We start from the raw sequence: 23,413 nt of genomic DNA, 5'->3' as shown, positions 1-23,413 counted from the left end.
TTTTACATTTTTCTCAAAACATGTTTATTGTTATTTTGTCATGTTATTATTTTGTTTTATGGTGCTACTTAGCTGTATTTTTTTAAGTTTTAAAGGTTTAAATCAAAACAAACCAACTGCAGTTGAATTGAAATTAATTGGAATGCACAACCAAAAAACGAGATTTCTGAACAATTAAAAAAAACGGTGGTTATCTCCTTTTGCAACAAAACTCTTCAATGTTCTTCAGATATTTAAGGTGCAATGTGTATCATTTTAGGAAGATCTCTTGACAAATATATTATCAGTGGTGTATAAAGACCTTAAATATTGAACCATTATGTTTTTATTACCTAAGAATGTGAAGTTTTTATCTACATACTTGGGTTGGGTACCGTTCCCATTTTAACCGGTACTGTCCGGCTATGAAAAAATAAATATAAACATTTTAATTTTAACTTTTTAGAAATGTTCCTTTGTAGTTCTATGTAATTTTCAGGTACCGAAGCTAAATAAAATAATACTGCATAGTCCTTTACTGTATAATACAAATATATATTAACCCTTAATAAAGTGAATGAGTAAGCATTTTTATTTTATTTGTACATTTTTTTTATTAACATTAAAAAACAGAGAGCATCATGTACTGTCCCTTTAAGAGTGCGCAGATCCAATATACAATTACACCCGCGTTTAATTTCTCAAATGATACTACCACTTAGGGAGAGGGTAGCTTAATAGTTTTGCCAGCACACTCTAAAAAAAAAAAGGTTCCTTGAGGTTCTATATAGAACCGTGGGGTTCTATACTTGGCCAATAGAACCTTTTACCAAAAAACGGGTTCCATATAGAACCCTTGGAAGGCAAAGAACCATTTTTATTAAAATGGTTCTATAATTCACGTTTTGTGACTTAAGTGTAAACTAAAGATTACACAATAATTGCAGACCTACACAACTCATTTACAAACCTACACAACTCATTCACAAACCTTTTTGTGTCAATAGGTTGTGGTCAAATAAAGAGAGAGTCAACAAATAGGCTACTAATATTTAGTGTACACTGTAAAAAATCCAACTAATGAAATGTTGGACGGGCAAAAATATATAATTTAAACCAATTGTTTTGCTTGAGCTAGTTGAGAAGATCTGTGTTTAAAATATTAAATGAATGGTTATTTTCAAATCCAGTCAAAATTCAGAATGGCTAGTGTTGACTGAACTAATTAAGACAAATCAGGTAAATATGTGGACTTATGACAGCTATGTTTCCTGACAACAAAATGCTCATAATATTACTGTTATTTGGTCACAAAATGTAATTGTAAGAGTTGTTCATGCGTGAATGTATGTGCTTAAAGTTTAAATATGCGGTCGGTTTATAAAGATAGCGTCTATTTAAAAATGTGCTCGGACACTTTCGGACGTAGATGAGCTCCATATGAGCTCCAGAAAATCACAGATACTTAAGCGCTCACACCCCGCCCAGCGCAGCCTTGCCTCGGCAAGCGCATCAGACTGCTGGCTCTGATATCTCTGTGGCGTTTAAACATGCGATTTAATTCATTTTAATTTCTCATACTTAACAATGAAAGGGTTATGTTTTAAATCATATTTTAGGATTGCACTTCAATGATATTGCTGTTGAGTGATGTTTCATATCTTTTACATTTGTTATAACCGGACTGCATGCGAATTTGAACTTCAGAGCTGAAGGAGCGGGTGGAGAAATAGTCCCAATATCATAACAATCTTAAATAAAACTTCTAAATATGCCCGTGTGTGTACCCGTGTGCGCGCGCGCGCGTGCGCGCGACCCGCTCGCGCGCGCGTGTGTATGTACAGTATATGCGTGAGTTTTTAATTTAAAATGTCTTAACTCGGAAGGATCTGAATCACAGGTCATTTCATCTGAGATCATTCCGCATGTAACAGCCGGAATCACTCACTGTTTCCCACAACGACACAAGTCATCAGCCGTTTCCTCAAGGTCACGTCAGGTAAGTGTTTGTAAATAAATGTTAATTTTAGACTATATTAATTGGCAAATACTCGACGTTTTTGTAAACATATAAGTTATATAAAGGTGTGTTATGTTATGTGACCGACTTAAAGTGTGTGTTATGTTATTTGTCCGAGTTAAAGTGGAGCTATTTTAGTTCAGATAATACCGGACAGGGTTTAGGACTCCGTCTTAATTATAATTGGGACATTTTTACAAACAAACCTTATAAAATACAATACTGGCGTGCATTTTGAGACAAAACAATAGCACTCATATGTTAACAGATGTCAGTATTTTAGTCAGTGATAAGTTCTGTCCGAGAAAACCGCCCAATAGTGTTTAATTCAATTATGTGTGATGTCTGAGGGAAATTTGGCAATTTTAGGGTATACAATCTTTCACCGTCAAGCTTTATTATATTAAACATGTTATTTATGTATGTGTGTGTGTTTATATTCCTATGTTTATTAAACCAGAGCGGTGATGATGTGGAGAAGGCAGACCAGACCACCACCATACGCGAAGATGAGCCTCGAGGCGTGACAGTTATTTTTTCAAACTGAGTTCGGACTCCAGACCGGCATTTCTGCTTGTTTGTACCCTGAGATAAGTAAACTTTCTACATTTTTGAAACGATATTACTGAAATATTTAGTATAATTAGTTAATATTTATTTTGTTAGAGTAGGTCTTGTGCTAAATAGTGATACTAGAAGCTACATTTATAATATTTACCTCAGTTAAAAAAAACTGCTGGTAACGTTAAAGCACTGACGGGCTTCGTCAACCGTCAGTTATAAAAGCTCTGTTAAATACATTTTGTTCCTGGTTTTAATGAATTACGTTACAGTCCTGCTTTATTTCTTTGTCATTTTAAATTAAATTGCCAAGCACAATAAGACAGCTGTGTTGTAAGGAGACGAAATTCGAGACAGGCGTGTTATTTCAATGAAGCGGGTGGTCAAAGGAACCGGGTGGAAGACGGTGGAAGGGAAATTATATGTAAATGTTTGTCGCAGTTTTACACATATTCCGTGAGTATTTTTCGCTTGTTCACGAGTGTTTTATCAGGGTTGGAGCTAAACCTTGAAGGAAAGTGGAAACTGCTGGCCACAGTTAAAGGCGGAGTCCACGATGTTTGAAAAACACATTGGAAAAGGAGACGGGCTGACTACCAAAACACACTTATAGCCAATCAAATCAAATCAAATGCCGGGTTGCGTATGTGTGGGGCGGGTCTATCAACAGAAGGTCCTGGGGCCTATACCATGAAGCTGGTTTAGTTGGTTAGTCAGCTTTGTTTAGGATTAGTTTGTGCAAATCCTGGGTTTTGGGTACCATGAAAATAGCTTTTACCAACAAGGCCTGCACATTGGCTTGGTTTTGTCAACCTGAAACTAATCCTGTAACCCTGAGTTTGTTTAACCATTTTCATGGTACGGGCCCCAGATTCTATTGGGATAGGGGCGTGTTTGTTTAAGTGATTTCAAATATCAACATTGGCTTTCAAACATCATGGACTCCGCCTTTATGAACTTTCTGCTGGTCTGTATTATAAATGCACGACTGCAGTGCAGCGTTCGTATCCGCAACACGTCTAGATATGCATGTTTTCTGTGATGCACACAATTAATTAATGTGATGGTAGCTGTTAAGACACTTACATTTAACATTCAAATGTTTTAAAAACCAAACGTGTTCAGGTTTTTATGTGTATTTGGTTTGTGAAGTGTAATTTATATGCTTTTTTCCTCTCCCTCACAGATAACCATGGTTAATAAATGGTCAGACACGTCACTGGCTTTAAAATATAAACCCCATTGATGCAAAAAGGTAAGGTGCTTAAAAGGTTCTTGTAAACCTGACTTCTGTCACTAATGTTCATCAAAGAGCAAAATAAAAGAAATCTGTGTTTTGTAGCTTTAATGATAATTCTTACTGTATGTATTTAATTTAGAATTTAGCATTAAAGACTGTAAAGTGTTTGAGGATTTAATTTAAATTCTGTATATTTCACACTATTTTTCATTGAACATTGTGTTTTTAAAAATACATCACTAGTCAATTGCAACCTCAAGTTAATGTAGACTTTAAGGAACTTGTTTGTCTGAAAGTGGATATATAAAGATTTTGTGTTTTAAGATGCTGCATGGAATGACAATGTGGTTTGGAACAGACTTGGTGAAGAGCATGGAAACATCTCTTAATAAAATGGCCCCAAACATCATCAGGAGTGCAAAAGAAGGAAGTAAAAACATCTCTACGCCAATCTCATTGGAGAGGAAACTACAGAAGGTGCTTGTTCTCTGTCCAGTGTAAAGTAGCCTTATTTGCATAGTCAATGTAAAGGTTCTAGCACCTATAAATTGTATAAGTGAAAATTTGAAAATAATGTTAGTATAAACTTTTTCCTTGCCATTGAAGAGTAAACTTGTTAATTAAAGGCGGAGTTCACGATGTTTGAAAAACGGTTTGGAAAGGAGACGGGCCGACTACCAAAACACACTTATAGCCAATCAATCAAATCAAATGCCGGGTTGCGTATGTGTGGGGCGGGTCTATCAACAGAAGGTCCAGATTCTATTGGGGTAGGGGCGTGTTTGTTTAGGTGATTTCAAATATCAACATTGGCTTTCAAACATCATGGACTCCGCCTTTAAGAGACGCTGGCTGAGAAAGAGTTAAAGTTTACCCACAAATTAAAATTGTCGTCACTTTCTTCAGCAGAACACAAAAGAAGAAATTTTGAAAAAGTATGGTAATCGAACAACAATGGTGCCCATTGACCTGCATTGGTTTTGTGTCCATTAAATTGCTAGCAGAGTTGTTCGGTTACAGACATTCTTCAAAATCTTTTTTGTGTTAGTGTTCTGCTGAAGAAAGAAAGCTGTGAATGTTTGAAATAACGAGTGAGTGAATGAGTTTTCTTTTTTGAGTAAAATGTCCCTGTAATTGATATCTGTACCTAATGTACAATAATTTGTATCTTTGTAGGTCTGGTGAGGAATGCTGCACTTATGTTATTGCAAGCATAATTTCAAGAAAATCCCAGCTTCCTTGACTGTATAAATAGGGTAAGTATAGTCTTCTGTAATTTAGTTAGCATTTGAGGCACTTTATTTAAAGTAACATTCAATGCAAATATAAAAATATTACTCTGTTTACCCTTAAATAGCATACAGCTACACATCAATTATTATGAGTCTTGTTGATTCGTGAGTGTTGCTTGCCTAGTTGTCATACTTTATTTGTGTTATTATGGGATAATTTTAAATCTATTTGATGGCTTCTGTTAATTGGTAAAAAGCACTTAAAAGGTGAAATGTTTGTTTTACAGGAACCCAAAGGTCCCACACCAACCATAGTGTTCAACGGCTCTCCTGATCTTCTCAAATCTGAAAGTATCAACTTTATAATGGACAATGTGAACTTAATATGTGGAAGACATTGACATCATAGGCTGTGGCATGACTGTGTCACAGGTCGGAGAAGCGAACCGCCCCTGTCGCGGATCACGCTCCTCCTAGTTCCACCTCGAGGAGGTCCCAAAGCACCCCAATGACCAGACAAACCAGAGATAAGTAAAATATAGAAATAGAAACTTTATTTAAATTATTTAAAACTAAAGTGGGGAATGGGAAAGGGAATCTAAAAATCTCGCTTCTCGCCCTCAGGGGGAGTATTACGGGTCCAGGGACGTTGGAGGGGTTTCCACGTGACTCCAGCTGGAACACCGCTACAGAGCGTATCTGGGTGGGTTGGGCACACACCGTCGCGGCGGCCCCTGATGGCATCCACAAAGGTCCAAGACCCTCCTAAGGTGAGTACGGACGACAAGGACACAGCACAACACTTCAAGAAAGCTTTGTGTATTTCCGTTTCAAGAGGTTCTTACTTGACTGTTGAACAGTGTTTCTTCTCTCTCCACAGCTCCTAGCCGTAGCAGAACTACGTATTTCAGCACCTGAAGGACTAACAACCCAGCCGGCATCTGCAGCGTATATCCAACGCGATCAAACTTCACTCTGACAAGTAACTTCCTATACACAACCACACCGTCCTTTCGCCCGGACCAGCCCCGCACTCTTTCCGCCCGCTACCTAGCGGTTGCCGGATCAGCAGAGCCTGCGAACTCTTCGGAGGCTGGTCTTCATTGTGCTGCCCAAGGCGGAAGTTGACTCGCCCGAAAATCGACCCTTCCAGTAACTTCTACCTTCTCTCTTTATATCCTCCTCCACTCACACAGCTGTGCCTTGTATCAGCGAGTGCGGGGATTCCCAGGGAACCCGGAAGTGCCGGTGTCTGTACAAACCGGTCCGGGCGGAACCTCTTCACTCTCCTTTTGGTTCCGCCCCGCATAGTCACTCCGTGACAACTGTTTGCGTTTTTTTCTCCTCAATGTTCAATACCCTTTTGCCGTTAAGCACACAGTGACTTTAATTTATAAAATATATGCTTAAGTTTTAATACTTGTACAAAACAAATGTACAATCAACTTATGTAAATTGTCATTCTATTTAATAGATTGTTCATGAATTGTCTTTAAATGCATTGTGATTTCGGTAACACTTTGCAGTGGGGTTCATTAGTTAACATTGGTTGATGTATTAACTAACTTGAACAAACCATAAGCAATACATTTGTTACAGTATTTATTCATCTTTGTTAATGTTAGTTAATAAAAATTTAAGCTTTAATTGCTTGTTCATGTTAGTTCAGAGTGCATTAACTAATGTTAACAAGATTTTAATAAAGTCATTGTTGAAATTAACATTAACAAAGATTAATAAAGGCTGTATAAGTGCAGTTCATTATTAGTTCATGTTGACTAGTGTAGCTGACTAATGTTAACTAATGAACCTTATTGTAAAGTGTTACCGTGATTTCTTTTCATCATTTCAGACACATTTAAAAGTAACTAAAAATTAGTACTGCATATACTGTACAGTGTCTATGCGCAAGGGAAATAACTTGAACAAAATTTTTTATGTATTGTGTAATTAAGAGTTTAGCTGTTTAATACAGAGATGCAATTTATTTATATATATTATTTATATATAAACGTATGTATGTTTATTAAAAAGTGAAAATGCTTAATGGAAATAATTAAATAACTAAATGGTTGAATGTAATGAGACATTTTAAATGTAAACTAAAGTTTTGCTGTCTAATACAGAATAAAGAAATGTGATTTTAAGTAATTTTTATAGATTTATATTTCTGTATAATACAATTAATAAATAGTAAACTTTTATAATTTTCTAGATCGGTTATAATTTCTTATCAATAATAAATTACTCATAATAATAAAGAACCTTTAATGGTTCTAAATAGAACCATCTGACTTTGATTCAAAGAACCATTTGGGGTTCTTTTTAATGAACCCATTAAAGTGGTTCTATATTGAACCATTTGGGGGTTCCATATATGAAGCGGGTGATAGAACCATTTCTGGTTCGATATGGAACCATTTTTTTTAAGAGTGCATAATCACAAGATTTTTAGAAATTTGTCCATTCCAGTGCAGTTTGCTTCCTTTCTAAAGCTTTTCATGGACATGCATCTGATATGTGCACACACATAACCCCTAAAACAGCGCGTTAGTAGAGTTTGAGCAAGTTGCAGGGTTGACGTCACAGCGTTGCTTGCTCGTGCTTTCTATACCAGCCTGCGCAGTGCCGATAATGCGTTCTCAGGTACCGAAACTTGGAACCCTTTGATTTAATGTGAATTGGTCCTCGGTAGTTCCACGGTGGTCCTTGGTGCTCCAAAAGTACCGGGTTTGGTACTAGGGTTTTGTATCCTAAGGAATTTTCCCGCTTCTGATTCCGATTCCATTATAATAAAATAATAAATAAAAAATAATAAACTCTACTTAAACCAGTGGTTCTCAAACTTTTTCAGCGTGCAGCCCCCGTTGGGTGCGGTGCATTCCTTCGCGGCCCCCCCCCAAAGAAAATGTATGACAATTTTGTTCTAAAACATATTATTTTATTTAGACAAAACATATTAAAGTATACAAAGTAGTGCTGTTAGTAGTAGCCTAATTTTTTTTAGGTTTAATTACACAAAATGTATGAAAAATTATTTATTTTATAAAATGTCATAAAACTGGGGCCCCCCTGGCACGGCCCCCAGTTTGAGAACAACTGACTTAAACAATTCCATTTGTGTCTATTAATCACTGTCAAGATATTTTAAACGGAAAAAAAATAACATCTCTGGGAGAAAGCAAGACCTTTCCTGGCCATATTGCTTGTACAGTCGCCTTTGCAGTATATCATTTTTTCACACTTGTTATACTCTGCTTCATCGCTATACCTTTGGAAATAAATACCTTTTTTTGACTTTCTTTTAGACATGTTTAACACTATCTGTATACTTTAACACGAAGTATACAAAGCGTACCTCAGCAGCACGAGTGTTTTCTGTGGTAACCTGCGAAAATTTGGTTGTGTGACTGTAAACGGTGGCTTAACATAATTAATATTCATTAGATAAAATATGGCTATTTAAAGTGAAAGCTCCCAGCGCTTTGCCCATGCATTGCATCGGAACTGCTTCTAGATCTAAAACGTAACAATTCTTGTTTCCTTTAAAAAAAACAGAACAAACTGGTTTTCCGTTCCCAACCCTACTACATACACCCCAGGTCGCCTTACATGGAAGACGCCATTTTGCACCGCCATGTTTTTACAATAGCTCTAAATGGGAATAAATGGTTACCATACAGTATATTGGCTATGTCACTTTCGCAAAATACTCTAATTTGGTTTTGCATAATAATTTTTCACCCTTTAAACAAACTACCTGATTTCTGTTATGATTGGCTACCATGTGTCGAGATTTCCAGAAGCACTCGTTTATTCAGATTTGTGTTTGACGTTTGATAATTTTCCAGGCTTTTCCTGCTGTAGTAGACATCTGATCATCAGACAGATGCTGAAGCTCCAGATGTTTCGGTGTCCTCATTTCTCTTCATGTGGGTTTTCTCTCTCTCTCTCTCAGCTGACAGAGATTTTGTAGCTCTATTTGTAACTGACAGAGCCATTATTTAATTAGTGTGATTTAGCTGTAAATGAACAAGCTTCACTGCTGTAATAAAAGCAAGTCGACCTGAAGCCACAGAACTAAACCAATTTAAACGTGACTGATGTTCAGAAGCTTCTACATCTTCACCGACCACAGAAAAACACAGAGTGAATCCTGATCATATCTGTACTGAGAATACATCATACTATCATACAGTATGCACAAATTGTGTGCCTGGTAGATATTGCATAACTAAAATGTTATTTTTTGCTTTTAGACATGCTTTGATGTAATCATTATGTTAATGTACTCCAGAAAGATGTAGTAAAACAGGAAAGAAGACTCAATTTGGCAAACACCCCATCATTTACTAAAACTGTACAGTACTGTATGTGTTATCAAGACATAATTTCATAATAATGCACAATAAGTCGATGCTTTTATTTTATCTAAGTGGTGTGGGAATTCAAGTCCCTCTGTTATGTAAAGGTTTCATTTGTATTCATGTTTGGTGTTTCACTCATTATGTAAACAGTGATTTGTCCAGACGTCCAGGATTGAATCAGATCCAGGCTGTTATAAATGACATCACTAAGGATTTCTCTGCATCTGAAGTCATGGGGAACTCTTCAGCAGAAACTCGTTCTTTCTCTCTCACTTTTATTTGATCAACCTCCTTAAGAAAACAGTTTCCATAGCAACGGCCCAAGGAGAAAAACATGGATGAAGGAAAGATATGAACCTTAGAAGCAGCTCTGTCTATCTGTCTGTCTGTCTGTCTGTCTGTCTGTCTGTCTGTCTGTCTGTCTGTCTGTCTGTCTGTCTGTCTGTCTGTCTGTCTGTCTGTCTGTCTGTCTGTCTGTCTGTCTGTCTGTCTGTCTGTCTGTCTATCTATCTATCTAAAGCTTCACGTCTACTGAACAAGGTAGAGAGAAAGTGGGGAGATCTCTAATCTAAATTTAAACAATCACTGGATAATGTGCAGGATAATGGAGATTTTTGAACGTAAGAGTTTTTTTTCTATTGTTAACTATTTTACCGCCATTGACGAGATATCTCGTCAATTAAGAGAAAACGCTTCCCCGCCAATGACGAGATGTTCCGTCTTTCCGCAATACCGCTATTATCCACCAGGTCCACCATACCACCCGGAAGTAGCGCTTCACGTGAAAGAGAAAGAACTCTGTGTATGTTTTAAAGATCGCTCTGCATCTGATCTCTATCAAAAGTCCTTCAAAAAAATGGAATTATCTCAGCTTTTGCTCAAAATTGGGTGTTTTTGGAGAAACCTACCCATGTTTGAGAGGTGATTACAAGAGAACTAATGAAGGTAGGATGAAACTTTTTTTTTTTTTTGAAAGCAGAGGATCAGTTCTTTCATCTGATATATTGTTTGTTTATATATTTAAAGAAATGGTGCTGGCTGGCAACTTTTTTTAAAAACGCTGGCGGGGAAAGAGTTAAGACATCCAAGACTCAGTTCAGTGGCCTTCAAGTTTCAAACTAAATCACATGATTTCCGCTTGCAGAATAGACAGCGTGAATCTGCCAATGAAAGACAAAAATCTGAAATAATGACATGGTTACAAAAGCTAAAAAAGTACGATCTGATTAGATGTCTTCATGGGTCCACTATACGATTAGAAAACCCAAGGTCCGACTCGAGACCCGAGCGGGTTCAGGTCTAAAAGTTTCAAGTCTTCGTCGTATAACAAAGAAAAATACATGGAGCCGCAGACCATACTGGATGCGAGGCCAACCAGGTTTCTTTCTGGCTGGCTGGTGCGTGCTGGGATGCAGACTATACACACGTTGGCGTTTACATTTGTGTACAGTCGGGTAAAAAAACTGGGTCGGGTCGGACTTAGGTCTAATTTTCTCTGCTTTGTCTCAGGTTGGGTCTTTCCTTAAAAAAAAAAAAAAGATTTATGCACGTGGGGTTCGGGTAAAAAGTAATTTTGGGTCGGGTACATTTCTTTGGACATGAGAAGACCTCTAGATCTGATATCCGTGCATCAGTCTTTCAAACGTAAATAACTGCTGGTTTATGACTGATTGGAAGTCAGTGTTGACTCATGGTTTCATTCAGTTTTGGTTGGTTTGTCTTTTTCACCCTCACTCCAGTTCTGTTCCTCACAATGATCAGTCCATCACCCTGACCTGTCAACATCCCTATTTCCTTCTAATGTAATAATGAGATGTGACCGCTGCAGTTTGTCTTTGGATCTTCTGTGAGTCTCACTGTAGTCTTGCAGGATTGATTTGCTCTTCTGTGAAACATAATTATTGTGATTAAAATGTCTTTGTAAGAGATGTTTCATAGGAAAATCCTGGCAGACATTCTGGTCCATTTAAGTAACAAGTATCTGATGAAACCTCAACTTATTGCTTGTATTTATTATTTAGTAAAGGATGGTGTTCTTGGGATCTCTAGGGGGTTTCATTGAGGTTCTAGGGCACACGAGTCAAACACAAGGCCATGATATAAGTTTTATATTAAATAAAAAAAATTCAAATTTTGAGTAAAAAGCTGAGATAATTGCATTAAAGGAGTTTTGATGGGGATCGGATTCGGAGCGATGATCGAGGCATGCCACTGTAGAGAAATATTTGCTGGCTTAAAATTGTTTGATAAATCAGATCAGATTTACGGGTCATGGCAAAGGAGATGAGTTGTCACAACTTATAAAATATAGTTGAGAAAAGTCAGCTTAGTTTTGTAGGTTGTGACAACCCATCTCTAGTCAAGATAAATAATAGTAAGTTGAAATGACTTGTAAGTCCAAGTTGAAAAAAATTTAGGGCAGCAAAGTATTTTTTTGCTGTTTGCTTTAAAGGAATACTTCTGGGTTTTATAAGATGTGTAAGAGCGCCATCTGGTGGTTAATAGCGGAAATACAGATTGCCAGAAAAACTTGTAACTGGAAAGTGTTTTCTCTTAATTGATGAGTTAACTCCTCAATGGTGGGGAATAATTCCTGACCCTAAAAAACATTTAAGATTTCGTGTTATACTCTTTTATTATTGCTCATTTGATCTTGAACGTGTTGAAAAATAAACAAAAATTGGAATTTGACGGGACGGCAGATGACAGGGATGTTTATCAATAATTGTCACAATGAGACGCACACGGATGTAAATAGGCTACATAAGTACTCCATACAGCTTTAAGAAATCTAGTAACATAAGGTGTAAAAACATTGGTCACCTTTTTTTTTAAAAAGATAAAAGACTGATGAATCTGTAAAGTCAAGATATTTATTTAATAATGAATCCTTTCGGCATAAAAGCCATTTTAGAGAGAAAATGCTAAATATTAGGTGATGTTGAACAAACAAAGTTTGTAGCGTTTTCTTACCTTAGGTAACTGACTGTACTCATTAGTGTTTATTTGCAAAGAAAAGCTAATTAATAGTTTTACATTTATTACTGTGTTCATGTTCATTTTATAAGGACTTACTCAAGTAGGTGAATTCAGAACAATGAATGAGGGTATAGGGGGCTGTTTTGGACACTATTGTGTGCTCATTTTTGGTAGTATTTGAAGTTTTATAGATACAATTAATGTGATGTTTTGTTGTAATAAAGGGCTTTAAAATTCCTGAAAATAATATTCCTGAAATTTATGATGTAGAAAATTATATAGTGGGCTTAATTGGATAAGAGTCTATATAGTTTTTTTTACCTTGTTGCTTTTATAGTCTTTTGTGTGTGTGTGTGTGTGTGTGTGTGTGTGTGTGTGTGTGTGTGTGTGTGTGTGTGTGTGTGTGTGTGTGTGTGTGTGTGGTCAGCAAAGTTTAAAGTCATTAGAGGGGAAGTGTTGTGTATCATTATGAGTCCTGTTCAAACTCATTGCGGCTGATATAATTCTCAGTAAATATAAATATTAGCTATTGAACAACATTAGCAGAACCACAGGCCGTTAAGCTCTGTTTACACCTGACACTGTGCTTTAACAAGCCGTGGAGAATAAACTCTTTCTATAAATCCTGTTTTAACAGCCTCAAAAGTATTGACACCCGTCAGCGTTTGTGCACTTCTTTGTATGTATAAACTGAAAAGTGTTTCATGTTGCTTTTAAGCATAAATATTTCACAGAAGAAGAGTTTGGTAGATTGGAAATAATATTCTGCTGGGTGTTTTCTCTGTAAGGTAAGGAGAATCAGGTGATGAATATCTCTGTTATGAGTTATGTAGGGCAGATGTAATTTCTCCCGAAAATCAACACAAAGCCGTCACACTTTCAAAGTGCGAAGCTTCATATTCCTGTCAGTCGGGTGTTCTTGTTTTATCTTGTGGAAATTTCCTACACTCTTTTTAGATTTCGTTAGGACTGATTATGCAGATGAAGACCTTCATGTATCATGTTAATCCCTTTAAAAAATCTTATAAAGTTTTGGGGTTTTTTATTTCTTTTTTTGCCAGGATTTGCTACAGTATTTTACTTGGATTTTTATCATGCAATTTATTTACTATATGTCCACTTTGGCAAGGCAAGTTTATTTGTAGCACGCTGTAAAAAAATCTTTGCTGCCTTAATTTATTTTTCTAAATCAACTTGGAAATACAAGTCATTTTTAAGGTGGTGTCTGTACATTTTAGCAGCATCTAGTGGTGAGATTGCGAAGTGCAACCCCTTAATTTCAAAACGCATATGGTTGCCACCACAGGACAACCATGTCGTCATCTGAGACAATGTAGGGATGAAAGTGCTTTGTGTCTGTTTGGATATTTAGATAAAAAACTGCAAATCTTAAGGTAATAAAACAATTTAGTTTATTATGTAATGTGTTTAAACACCACTGAACTGATAATATAGTTATTTATACCACCGGTCTGTTGAATGCTGTATTCTGATTGGTTGATACATGTTCCATGGGTATGCATTATTTTTCAATACCGAACACCTAACTTGTCAAATGTCTTTAAAATAGGCATCTGAGCAATTTTTGTGGTATAAGCGGAATAAAAATAATGCACACCCGCAGTGTAACGGAACTCAGTTTCGCGTTGTGCCGCATTGCCCCCTTGGGGTGTGCATTATTTTCTTATAATTCAGTGACCCGTCGTCAATTATTCTTTATGTATATTATATTGCATTTCTGTCAAGAGATCCTCCTAAAAGTTATACAACGCACCTTTAACTTAATATTATATATCTTGACTAGAGATGAGTTCTTATTATATATAAAATGACGTTGAAATAAGTCAAGTTCATTTTATACGTTTATAAGTTATAATCATCTCCAGTGTTGATGGTAACACATTACAAGTAACGTGCATTACGTAAAAATATTACTTTTCTAAAGTAACGCATTACTTTTTAAATGTACACATTAATATTTAAGTAACTTTTTAAAAAAGTAATCCGAGTTACTTTTGAAATTAATTAATTCTATTTTTTTTAAAAATAATAATGTTCTAAATTAAAGTGAACGTAGTCACATAGAATTACGCACTCTATGCGTGCAAACCTGACCGGGAACAGTTTATGCCAGAAACGGAGATGGCAGGCCAGAGCTTGAGATTTTTTGCGATGGAAAACTTCTCAGTCATAAAAAACACCTGCAAGGCCTGAAAGAGATCAAGCCTCAGCGAAGTAACAAAAAGTAACGCAAAAGTAACGTAAGTATTACTTTCCATAAAAAGTAACTATGTAACGCAATTAGTTACCTTTTTGTGGAGTAACTTAATATTGTAATGCATTACTTTTAAAAGTAACTTTCCCCAACACTGATCATCTCTTGTTAATCAATTTTTTTTACAGTGCACATTTCATACACAGATGTAATTCAAAGTGCTTTAAAAATAATAGGTCAAATGTTTTTGTAACACTTTATAATAAGATGTCAGTCATTATTAATATTAGTTAATGCATTAGTTAAAATGAAATGGCATTGAACAATATAGTTTGGACAGCATTGATATGTCTTTGTTAATGTTGGTTAATACAATACGAATGCGATTGTTTATTGTTTATTCAATGTACTTTAGCTAACAGCATTGTAATATGTTCCCAATGTTTTCAGCAATAGCAGTAAATGTAAAGGAATTATGTTTTCAGTTTTGCTTAATTGTTGTCAAGTTCTGTCTCATAAGTTTTATTCTCACTTTAACTCTCCTTATTTCGATGTTACATAAATGACATTTGAATTTCAAGTAAGATCCTCAGCACATAATCCTGACATTTTCTAATAAGCTGCCCTGATTTCCATCTCACCACTTATATGAAGTGTTTAGATTTTGTGTGTCAGTTTTATTTTTCACTAGTTGGTTTATGTTTCCAGCATGTTGAAAAGTGAATGTATCATTAGAACCCCACTGTGTGTGTCATACTGCTGTAATCAGATGGAGAAAATATTGATGTCAATCACACAGCACCAAATCATTTGTGTCATCAGTCGTTCGATGCTCCCTTTTGACATTGTGTTTATTTTCAGAAACGTTTCACTCACAACTAACCATCATTAGAGTTTAGTAGACGGTCTGCCAACACTTTATTCTGATGGTCCTTAAACAGACATTTGACAGATTTTATGTAACTTAATAACTGTAACTCTTATCCTTAAGGGCCGTTCACATTGTAACGATAATAACTATATTAGCGTCCACAACACCGGACGGTAACGATAACTTAAGTTGCACAGTACTCGCAGCATATTTCCTTTCATAAAAATGCTTGTAATTGTTCACATGTCATTAAATGGTTAAATATGGTGTACTTGTTGCTTTTACACAGCGGGTAATTAGCAGATGTCCTCAACACGCCACATTTGCATAACTCTAAACAGTGAATTTAGTAATTTGTGTAATCTAATATCTTACCTATTGGTAGTAGTATAAAAAGCATTACATAGTCAATTTTACAGCAACTGCTTCAACGCTGGATAACTGGGGTAATGTTATGTTATAGACCTCATGAGCTTCTCCACAGTGTCATCTGTCTTTTCAAATGTGCATGCACTTGAACGTCAAATAGATTTGATTGACTATCAATGGTCAAAAAACGCTCAGAAAGTGATCCCAACAATATTGTTCATTGCATTTTTATTGTTGTAGTTGTGGTGTGAACTCTGCTATTCCTCTAATATAAAACGATTTTAAAAACAATATTTTTATAGTTATCGATATAATGTGATCGGCCCTTAACAGTCTGTTAATATTCAATTAATAGTTAACAGAATGTGATAAGAGTACCATCAACATTAACTGCGTCTAAAATATGTTGTCAAAGTGTTTTGTTTTATAAAAGTTTTCTAGTGAAGCATACTTCTGCTAAGAGTAATTGTGTGTCAGTGTTTATTTTGTTCGGTGACACTTTTATAGCAGCTCTTTGGTCGTGACAGTCATTAGCTGTTCAGTTTATGATTGATAGAGGCTCCGGACGTTCTACATTTACTGATGATCTCTCTCTCTCTCTCTCTCTCTCTCTCTTTTTCATTGCAGGGCAGTTTTGTAGCGTGTATGACGGGCACTCTGCGGCAGATGGACGATTATCACTACACACATCTCATCAGCACTTTTGGAAAGATGCGCTCTGATGTGGTGGTGAGTTTGTAAAATAAAACTTAGTGCTTCCAGATGTGTGTCTAAGTGTCAGTGAACAATGACGAATATGAATAACAAAACTTTGGATTAGTTAAAGGACAAGTTCGGTATTTTATACTTAAAGCCCTGTTTTAAGATTGTTTGTGATGAAATAGAACGGTCTTGACTGAAATTTGGACATATGATGTTGGCCCGAGAATTTTCGGGTGTTTCTTGTATCATCCCCCACCTCTACAATGGGTGTATAGGTGCACTGGAACAATCCTTCCTAAAATGCATTAAACTTTCGTTTACAAAAACGTGAAACTCACAGAGTGGTCAGGGGTGTTGACTGATATGCTCACACAAAAATCACTGCAAAAGATGCTTTCCAACAGCTGTTTTATTGTAGTTTTTGTTCAACTCCATTGACTTGTATTAGATGTGCTGTGAGGTACGGTATTACTCCGCGCCGGGAACTCTGTTTGTATTCTTGCAATTGGCAAAGGCGGATTATTGTGTCTATTATTCAAGCTCTCAGCGGAAGAATAAACGAGTGTGAGGCGTTTGGAAAAATAGGTCCACAAGTTTACAACGAATGCTAAAACACCTGTTGGAAAGCATCTTTTGCAGTGATTTTTGTGTGAACATATCAGTGAACACCCCTGGCCACTCGGTGAGTTTCACGTCTTTGTGGGCGAGGGTTTGGTGCATTTTGGGAGGGATTGTTCCAGTGCGCCTATACACCCATTGTGGAGGTGGAAGGTGAAACAATAAACACCCGAAAATTCTCGGACCAGCATCATATGTCCAAATTTCAGTCAAGACCGTTCTTTTTCATCATAAACAATCTGAAAACAGGGCTTTAAGTGTAAAATACTGAATTTGTCCTTTAAGTATTACAGGAGTAATTGAAAGCAGCGTATGTTTAACAATAATGCTTATGGTAACAAAATGGTCATTCACACAAGAATCTGAATATTGAAAGTAGGGACCGACCGATATGGATTTTTTTTGTGCCGATACCGATTTTTTTCCATCAGCCTTAGCCGATGACCGATACAGGCTGCCGATTTTCTTTAGCCGATATTTGGAGCCGATACTGCTTTTTCTCATTCAGTTTATATCATAAAAATGACACAATGATAAAACCAAATGTTACAGCTCTTAATTTAAAAAAGGAACATTTATTGAACTACATTTAACAAATAGTAAGGTAAGGTAGAACAAGTAAGAAAATTCAGTGCTGCTTAAAATACATAAATAAAATAATAATTACACCATTGCACACAGTAGCAACAACCAAGCAGCATAACAAGGGGAACAATTTACTTTATCCATGAAAGTAACCAACTATTTACAACCTATTTAATGCTTAGGTCTAAGTTTTAGTGCACTTAACTTAATCTCTTGTAGAGCAAATGTCTTTAATAAGAAGACAAGGAAAATGTAAACAGCAATACTGATAAAAAAACAACTTAAAAAGAATTCTGAATAACATGCCAATTGCCCCACTTCTGTACCTCACACACCCTCTTGCCCTATAATAAATGCGAGGGATAGATAGTTTGCCTCAGCTCGCTTAAAACGCATAAAACTGAACAAATACATGAGGATTTGTGTACGGACTTCGGTCAGATAGTAGAGCGCGTGCACGTGGGAGAGGTGCAGTGAGAGAGACATGGATGAGAGAGTGCATGTATCTTTGCGCTCCCAGTGAACAGAAATGTTGACAAAACTTACAAAAAAACACTTCTCCGGTCACATAAAAGTCATGTGGGAACTGTTTGGAACTAAGTGCTTTGGGTCATATTTCTTATTTTTTTTCGCTGACGAAAATTCCGCGAAACTCCGTGTTAACAACCATAAACGTATGCAACCATGAACTGCGCTCTCCACAATGACGAGAAACTATCAGCAATGGATATTAATTTTTAGCCTTTTACTACTACATATATTTATGGAGATGAGAATTAAAAACCCAGCATGTCCAGCTATGATCAGCTGTTCGGCTGATGACCTGCGTTCGCTTGCGGCATTATGAGCACGCGTCGTGTGCAAACTTCAGACTGGTGGTCGCTGAATAAAACTCCTATAAATACCACGAAATCACGGAACAACGTCAGCATTATTTAATCCTATGATGTTCGTAACAGCTGCCGTATGCATACGGTTAGCCTAAAGGCTATTTGAAGCTCCCTAAATACAATGGCAAGCAGTTTTATAGGCATTCGCGTTTTCCATTATGACCACCAAACTTTCTTAGCTATGATTGCACGCACATATAGAGCAACGTGCTTACACTTTCAAAGTATATGGCAATATTTCAGTCAAACAGTTAAAAGATGCTTTGAAGTTTAAAACTTACCAGAGCAGGCTTGGAGCGCTCCACTCTGCTAGTGGGGGGAGGGGCAATGCACGGGCTGCAGGCAGCCTCAAAGAACACAGAGCTGCCTGTGGGCGCCTGTCTGTAATTAATGCTGGGGAAAAGCTATCGGCGAACGCAAGCCGCGAATCGGCCGATGCCGATACACCTAGAACCTGCTAAAATCGGCCCGATGTATCGGCCGGCCGATATATCGGTCGATCACTAATTGAAAGCTGTGATATTTGAGATATTTGAACATGCAGCAACTTCAGGATTCGCCCCCATTTGAAAGGAAACTCCCATTTCATGTAAAAGGAGATGCAGGAAATGTGTGTGATCTTACGTAATATTTGGCTACTGTTCTAATCGTAGCGTAGCCTACTGTTAACCAAAACGCAACCCACTATCCATGTTTATTGAGTAAATGTTCAATAACATTAATTTCTGTTAAGTCACCAAACATATTCTGATTTAAAAAAAAGCAAGAAAAAACACTTCTTTGCATTGTTGCACTTTTATTGAAAGGTTTTGGTTTGTATAGGCTTATGGTAATTGTCAAATAGTTTTTCCCACTTGTCATCCTGCCGTAAAGTTGCCTATTCTTAATTTTTACAGTTATAATAAAATAAAATAAAATGAAAATACACTGCTGTGGACGTTGTTTACTTCATTAATGTGTTTTACGGTGTTAATGGAATAAGGATGCGAGTAGGATTCGTTTCGGATTGAGACAAATAAAAAAAATCTGGAATCGGTGCATTTCTAATATATGCATCAATGATAACTAAATGCCAGAGAACCTGAAATACAACTAACTAAATATATGCATGATATACGAGTAAAGTCCGTAGTGGTTCTGATTCATCTTAGATTTGATTCCTTGCTGTCCTGTTCCTTGATTCATCTTAAATACTGCTGATGTCTTTCAGGATTTCCTCATGGAGACATTCATTATGTTTAAGGATCTCATTGGAAAAAATGTCTATCCTGCTGACTGGGTCATAATGAACATGATGCAGAATAAGTAAGTAATGTATGATTACACACCTTTCATGTATTTTTTGTGAGAAAACCTATTTATACAGTACAAGTGAAACCCTTAAACATTTTTGTCACCATAAAAATGTTACAATGTAGGTTATATGAGAAAACATGACATGAAGACATCTGCAACATTGCTTACTTTGTTTCTCTTTCTCTATGCACATTGCTGTTGTTTAGAAACTGCAGTAAAAAAGAGCAAGATTTTTTTCTTATTTTTTTTCAATCAATGCTGTGTAGGTCTCTCTCTCTCTCTCTCTCTCTCTCTCTCTCTCTCTCTCTCTCTCTCTCTGTTTTATTTATGCCTCTCTTCTCCTCTCCTTCACCAAACAGTACCCAGCATGACTGTAGAGATCAAGGTTTAAGGTGCTTTTACAGGTAGCAGGATGTCAGAATTGAGCTTCAGGTGGAAACTTTAAAGTCTTTGCAGTTTGCCTGTGTGTCCCCTGATCTGAATGAACGATCTTTTAACCAGACGCGTTAATGTAAACAGTAGCATTCTGTTGGAGACTGCTGAACAAAACTCAACTTAACAATTATGGTTGTATTTCTTAATATTAACTAATGCATTAGCTAAAATAAATTAACAACGGACAATACTTCAGAAAAGCAATGAACTGAAAAGCAATGCTTGTGTTGTAGCAGACTGTAAATATTGAAATACTGTAATATATGGTGAGATAATGTCATCTGTCTTACATGCCTGAAATACTATCTAAGTGTGTGTGATTATCACTTTATTTTTAGTGTCTTTTTCTCACATTGTGATTTGAATAGGATGCAGATGAGATTGAATAATGTGTCTGCACTGATATATTAGTTAAAAACAAATAATTTATGAGCATAAAATCATTTTAATCTTCATGCGTTTGAGCAGTGATATGTGCTTGTGTTAGCTTTAATTTTACTAATTGTCATCACACGCTTGTGTGTGTCGTTTCAGCATTAAAATAGTTGCCTGTCAGCGCCAGCATTATATATAAACATACAATATATCAAATGAAAGAACAGAAATTCTGCTTTCAAACCAACAACAAAAGTTTCATCCTACCTTCATTTGTTCTCTTTTTATCACCTCTCAAACATGGGTAGGTTTCTTAATTGTGATTATTGTGTTTTGTGAAAGAATTCTGGTAGAAATCCGATTCAGAGCGATGATCAAAACATACACTGAGTTTGAACTGTTTTATAAGTTGGGTAAGAGCGCCATCTGGTGCATAATAGCAGAAATACAGATTGCCGGAAAATCTCGTCATTGGCAGGGAAGAGTTAGCCAACTAGAGTCATTGGCTAGCCTGGCTAACACCAGACCAGTCTCATAGAGAATGAGACGTGCTCTGGGAACCACATGTTCATTTTCTCATATTTGAGGCGTGGTTTAGAAATGCCCAGACCCGTTTATTGGGCGCTACAAGTGTCTATCAAATGCGTAGCTCATGTACGTAGCTCATAGCCAATCGTTGTGTCGCATAGACGTCGTCATCCTCTTGCTGCCCCCTCCCCGTTCTGTGATTGGTTCCCTATGCCATTTATTGGGTGCTACGACTGTCTATCAAATGCATCTGTACGTAGCTCATAGCGAATCGGTGTGTCGCATAGAGGTCGTCATCGTCTTGTTGCCCCCTCTCCGTTCTGTGATTGGTTCCCTATTTCAGGGACAAAATTGGTCCATAGTTTCCATGCTAGACTTGCAGCGTAAATACATTTTGCGAAAGGCAGCATGGGAAACCCAGGCTATCATTTGGCTGTATTTAATATTGGCATTTAACATACAATATGTGTAGATTACGTACTCTAAGTGACAATTTATACTTTTGCGTTGGCTACATGTCAGTTTTCAGAGCCCTATCAAACAGCATATACAAAACATATAAAACGCGGACATTCCAGCTTCACGACGAAAGACTTTTGTGCAAACTGAGTTGTTGTTAAAATATCTCTTTTCAACTTGGTCCATCTTTGTTACATTTTTGGAGAGGTGTGCGGAATTAAAAAAAAAAAAAACTTTGTGCTCAGCTAATGAAAGAAATATATATATATATATATATATATATATATATATATATATATATATATATATATATATATATATATATATATATATATATATATATATATATATTCGGTTTTTAATGTTTATTTCTCTCAATTCTGGTCATTTCTGGTGTGTGTGTCTCTTCTCTAAATTAGCACTCAAAGCTCAAAATCATTTTGTGTTTTAAAGGTGCAGTGTGTAAATTTTAGCGGCATCTAGGGGTGAGGTTGCAAATTGCAACCAATGGCTCAGTCCACTGCTCACTCCTCGCTTTTGAAACGCATAGAGAAGCTACTGTAGCCACCACCGGAAAAACATGTCATAGACGGAGACAACTTAGTTAAAAAAAGTTTGTCCATTAAGGGCTTCTGTAGAAACATGGTGGCACAAAATGGCAACTTTGATGTAATGGGACCCTCGGTGTATGTAGATAAAACGTCTCATTCTAAGGTAATAAAAACATACTGGTTCATTATAAAAAGGTCTTTATACACCCCTGATAATATAGTTTTGTACATTGTTTTGCATTTCTGTCAAGAGATCTTTTTAAAAATTACACACTGCACCTTTAATAAACATCCCACATTAAATTGATTTCTCTGCAGGGCCTGGGGTGCTTTTGCCGTAAGCTGCACATTTTTACGAATGTAATTGTGATGTAAAAGTTAGCAGTGCTTTATTAAGTGTATCTCTGCCCCTTCGAAAATCTGTGAACGTTCCTGATTTATCCTCCAGAGATTCCCTTTTTTGGTTTCAGCATTTCATGTCCTTATAAAACTCTAAACTTGCACTTTCACGTGCGACCCGGAGGACAGCGTGTCTTTTTGATACCGCCTGATTCTCCATCTTGTTTCTTCAGTTTCTCTGTTGTTTTGTAGGGTTGTTTTGACCTTTCTCAAGAACGAACCTTTTTCAAACGGAGAGCGGCGCTCGATTCAGGCGGTGTGACTCAATTTGCACACGGTGGCATTTGTTTTTCTGGCCAGCTGCTTGATGTTGTGTTCCTCTCTTGTGTGGAGTCTCTTGTGATTCAGAAAGCAGAAAATATAACAAAAAGAAGCTGAAATAAAAAGCGAGTGCAAGATCTCCCTCGAGATGTTTTGTTCTGTTTGCGGTGCAGGTAATGCTGATGAGTGAATCATGAGGTTTCAAGTGTTTTGATCTGGATGTTCAGTCACAACAAGTTTCATACATTAGGGTTTCAACAGTGCTTCTCAAACTTTTTGGAGTGCCCCCCCCTCTTTAGTGTGCATCCCTTCACGGCCCCCCTAAAGAAAACTCATGACGTAAACTAGTGCTTAAACAACACATATTAAATGATACAATGTAGTGAGGTTTGATTAAATTTATGATAAAGTAATCTATTTTATAAAACTGGGACCCCCTGCACCATCTTGTGCCCCATACCCCAGTTTGGAAACCACTGCA

At 36.7% G+C, this 23,413-nt stretch overlaps 1 protein-coding gene and 1 long non-coding RNA gene across 4 annotated transcripts in view; both read left to right on the top strand.

Moving 5' to 3' along the window:
• dock1 (dedicator of cytokinesis 1) overlaps nucleotides 1–23,413 on the top strand; it is a 333,542-nt gene that overhangs the window by 195,173 nt on the left and 114,956 nt on the right. For both annotated transcript variants that reach the window (XM_073867188.1, XM_073867187.1), the window contains exons 28-29: nucleotides 16,468–16,562; nucleotides 19,839–19,933. In XM_073867188.1, the coding sequence (XP_073723289.1) occupies nucleotides 16,468–16,562; nucleotides 19,839–19,933 (190 nt within the window). The remainder of the gene's footprint in view (nucleotides 1–16,467; nucleotides 16,563–19,838; nucleotides 19,934–23,413) is intronic.
• LOC129443071 (uncharacterized) lies at nucleotides 736–7,179 on the top strand. Of its 2 annotated transcripts, none has more exons than XR_012369333.1 (6): nucleotides 736–1,978; nucleotides 2,460–3,815; nucleotides 4,159–4,277; nucleotides 4,977–5,056; nucleotides 5,320–5,802; nucleotides 5,913–7,179. It is a non-coding gene; the product is annotated as an uncharacterized lncRNA (long non-coding RNA). The 2 variants fall into 2 exon arrangements; XR_012369332.1 differs by having other exon boundaries at nucleotides 4,125–4,277.

Source organism: Misgurnus anguillicaudatus, chromosome 4 (assembly GCF_027580225.2).
Source record: "Misgurnus anguillicaudatus chromosome 4, ASM2758022v2, whole genome shotgun sequence".
In the NCBI taxonomy this organism is placed as follows: Eukaryota; Metazoa; Chordata; class Actinopteri; order Cypriniformes; family Cobitidae; genus Misgurnus; species Misgurnus anguillicaudatus.
Note: the sequence above shows the minus strand (reverse complement) of the source record. Positions and strands in the feature narration are given on the sequence as shown.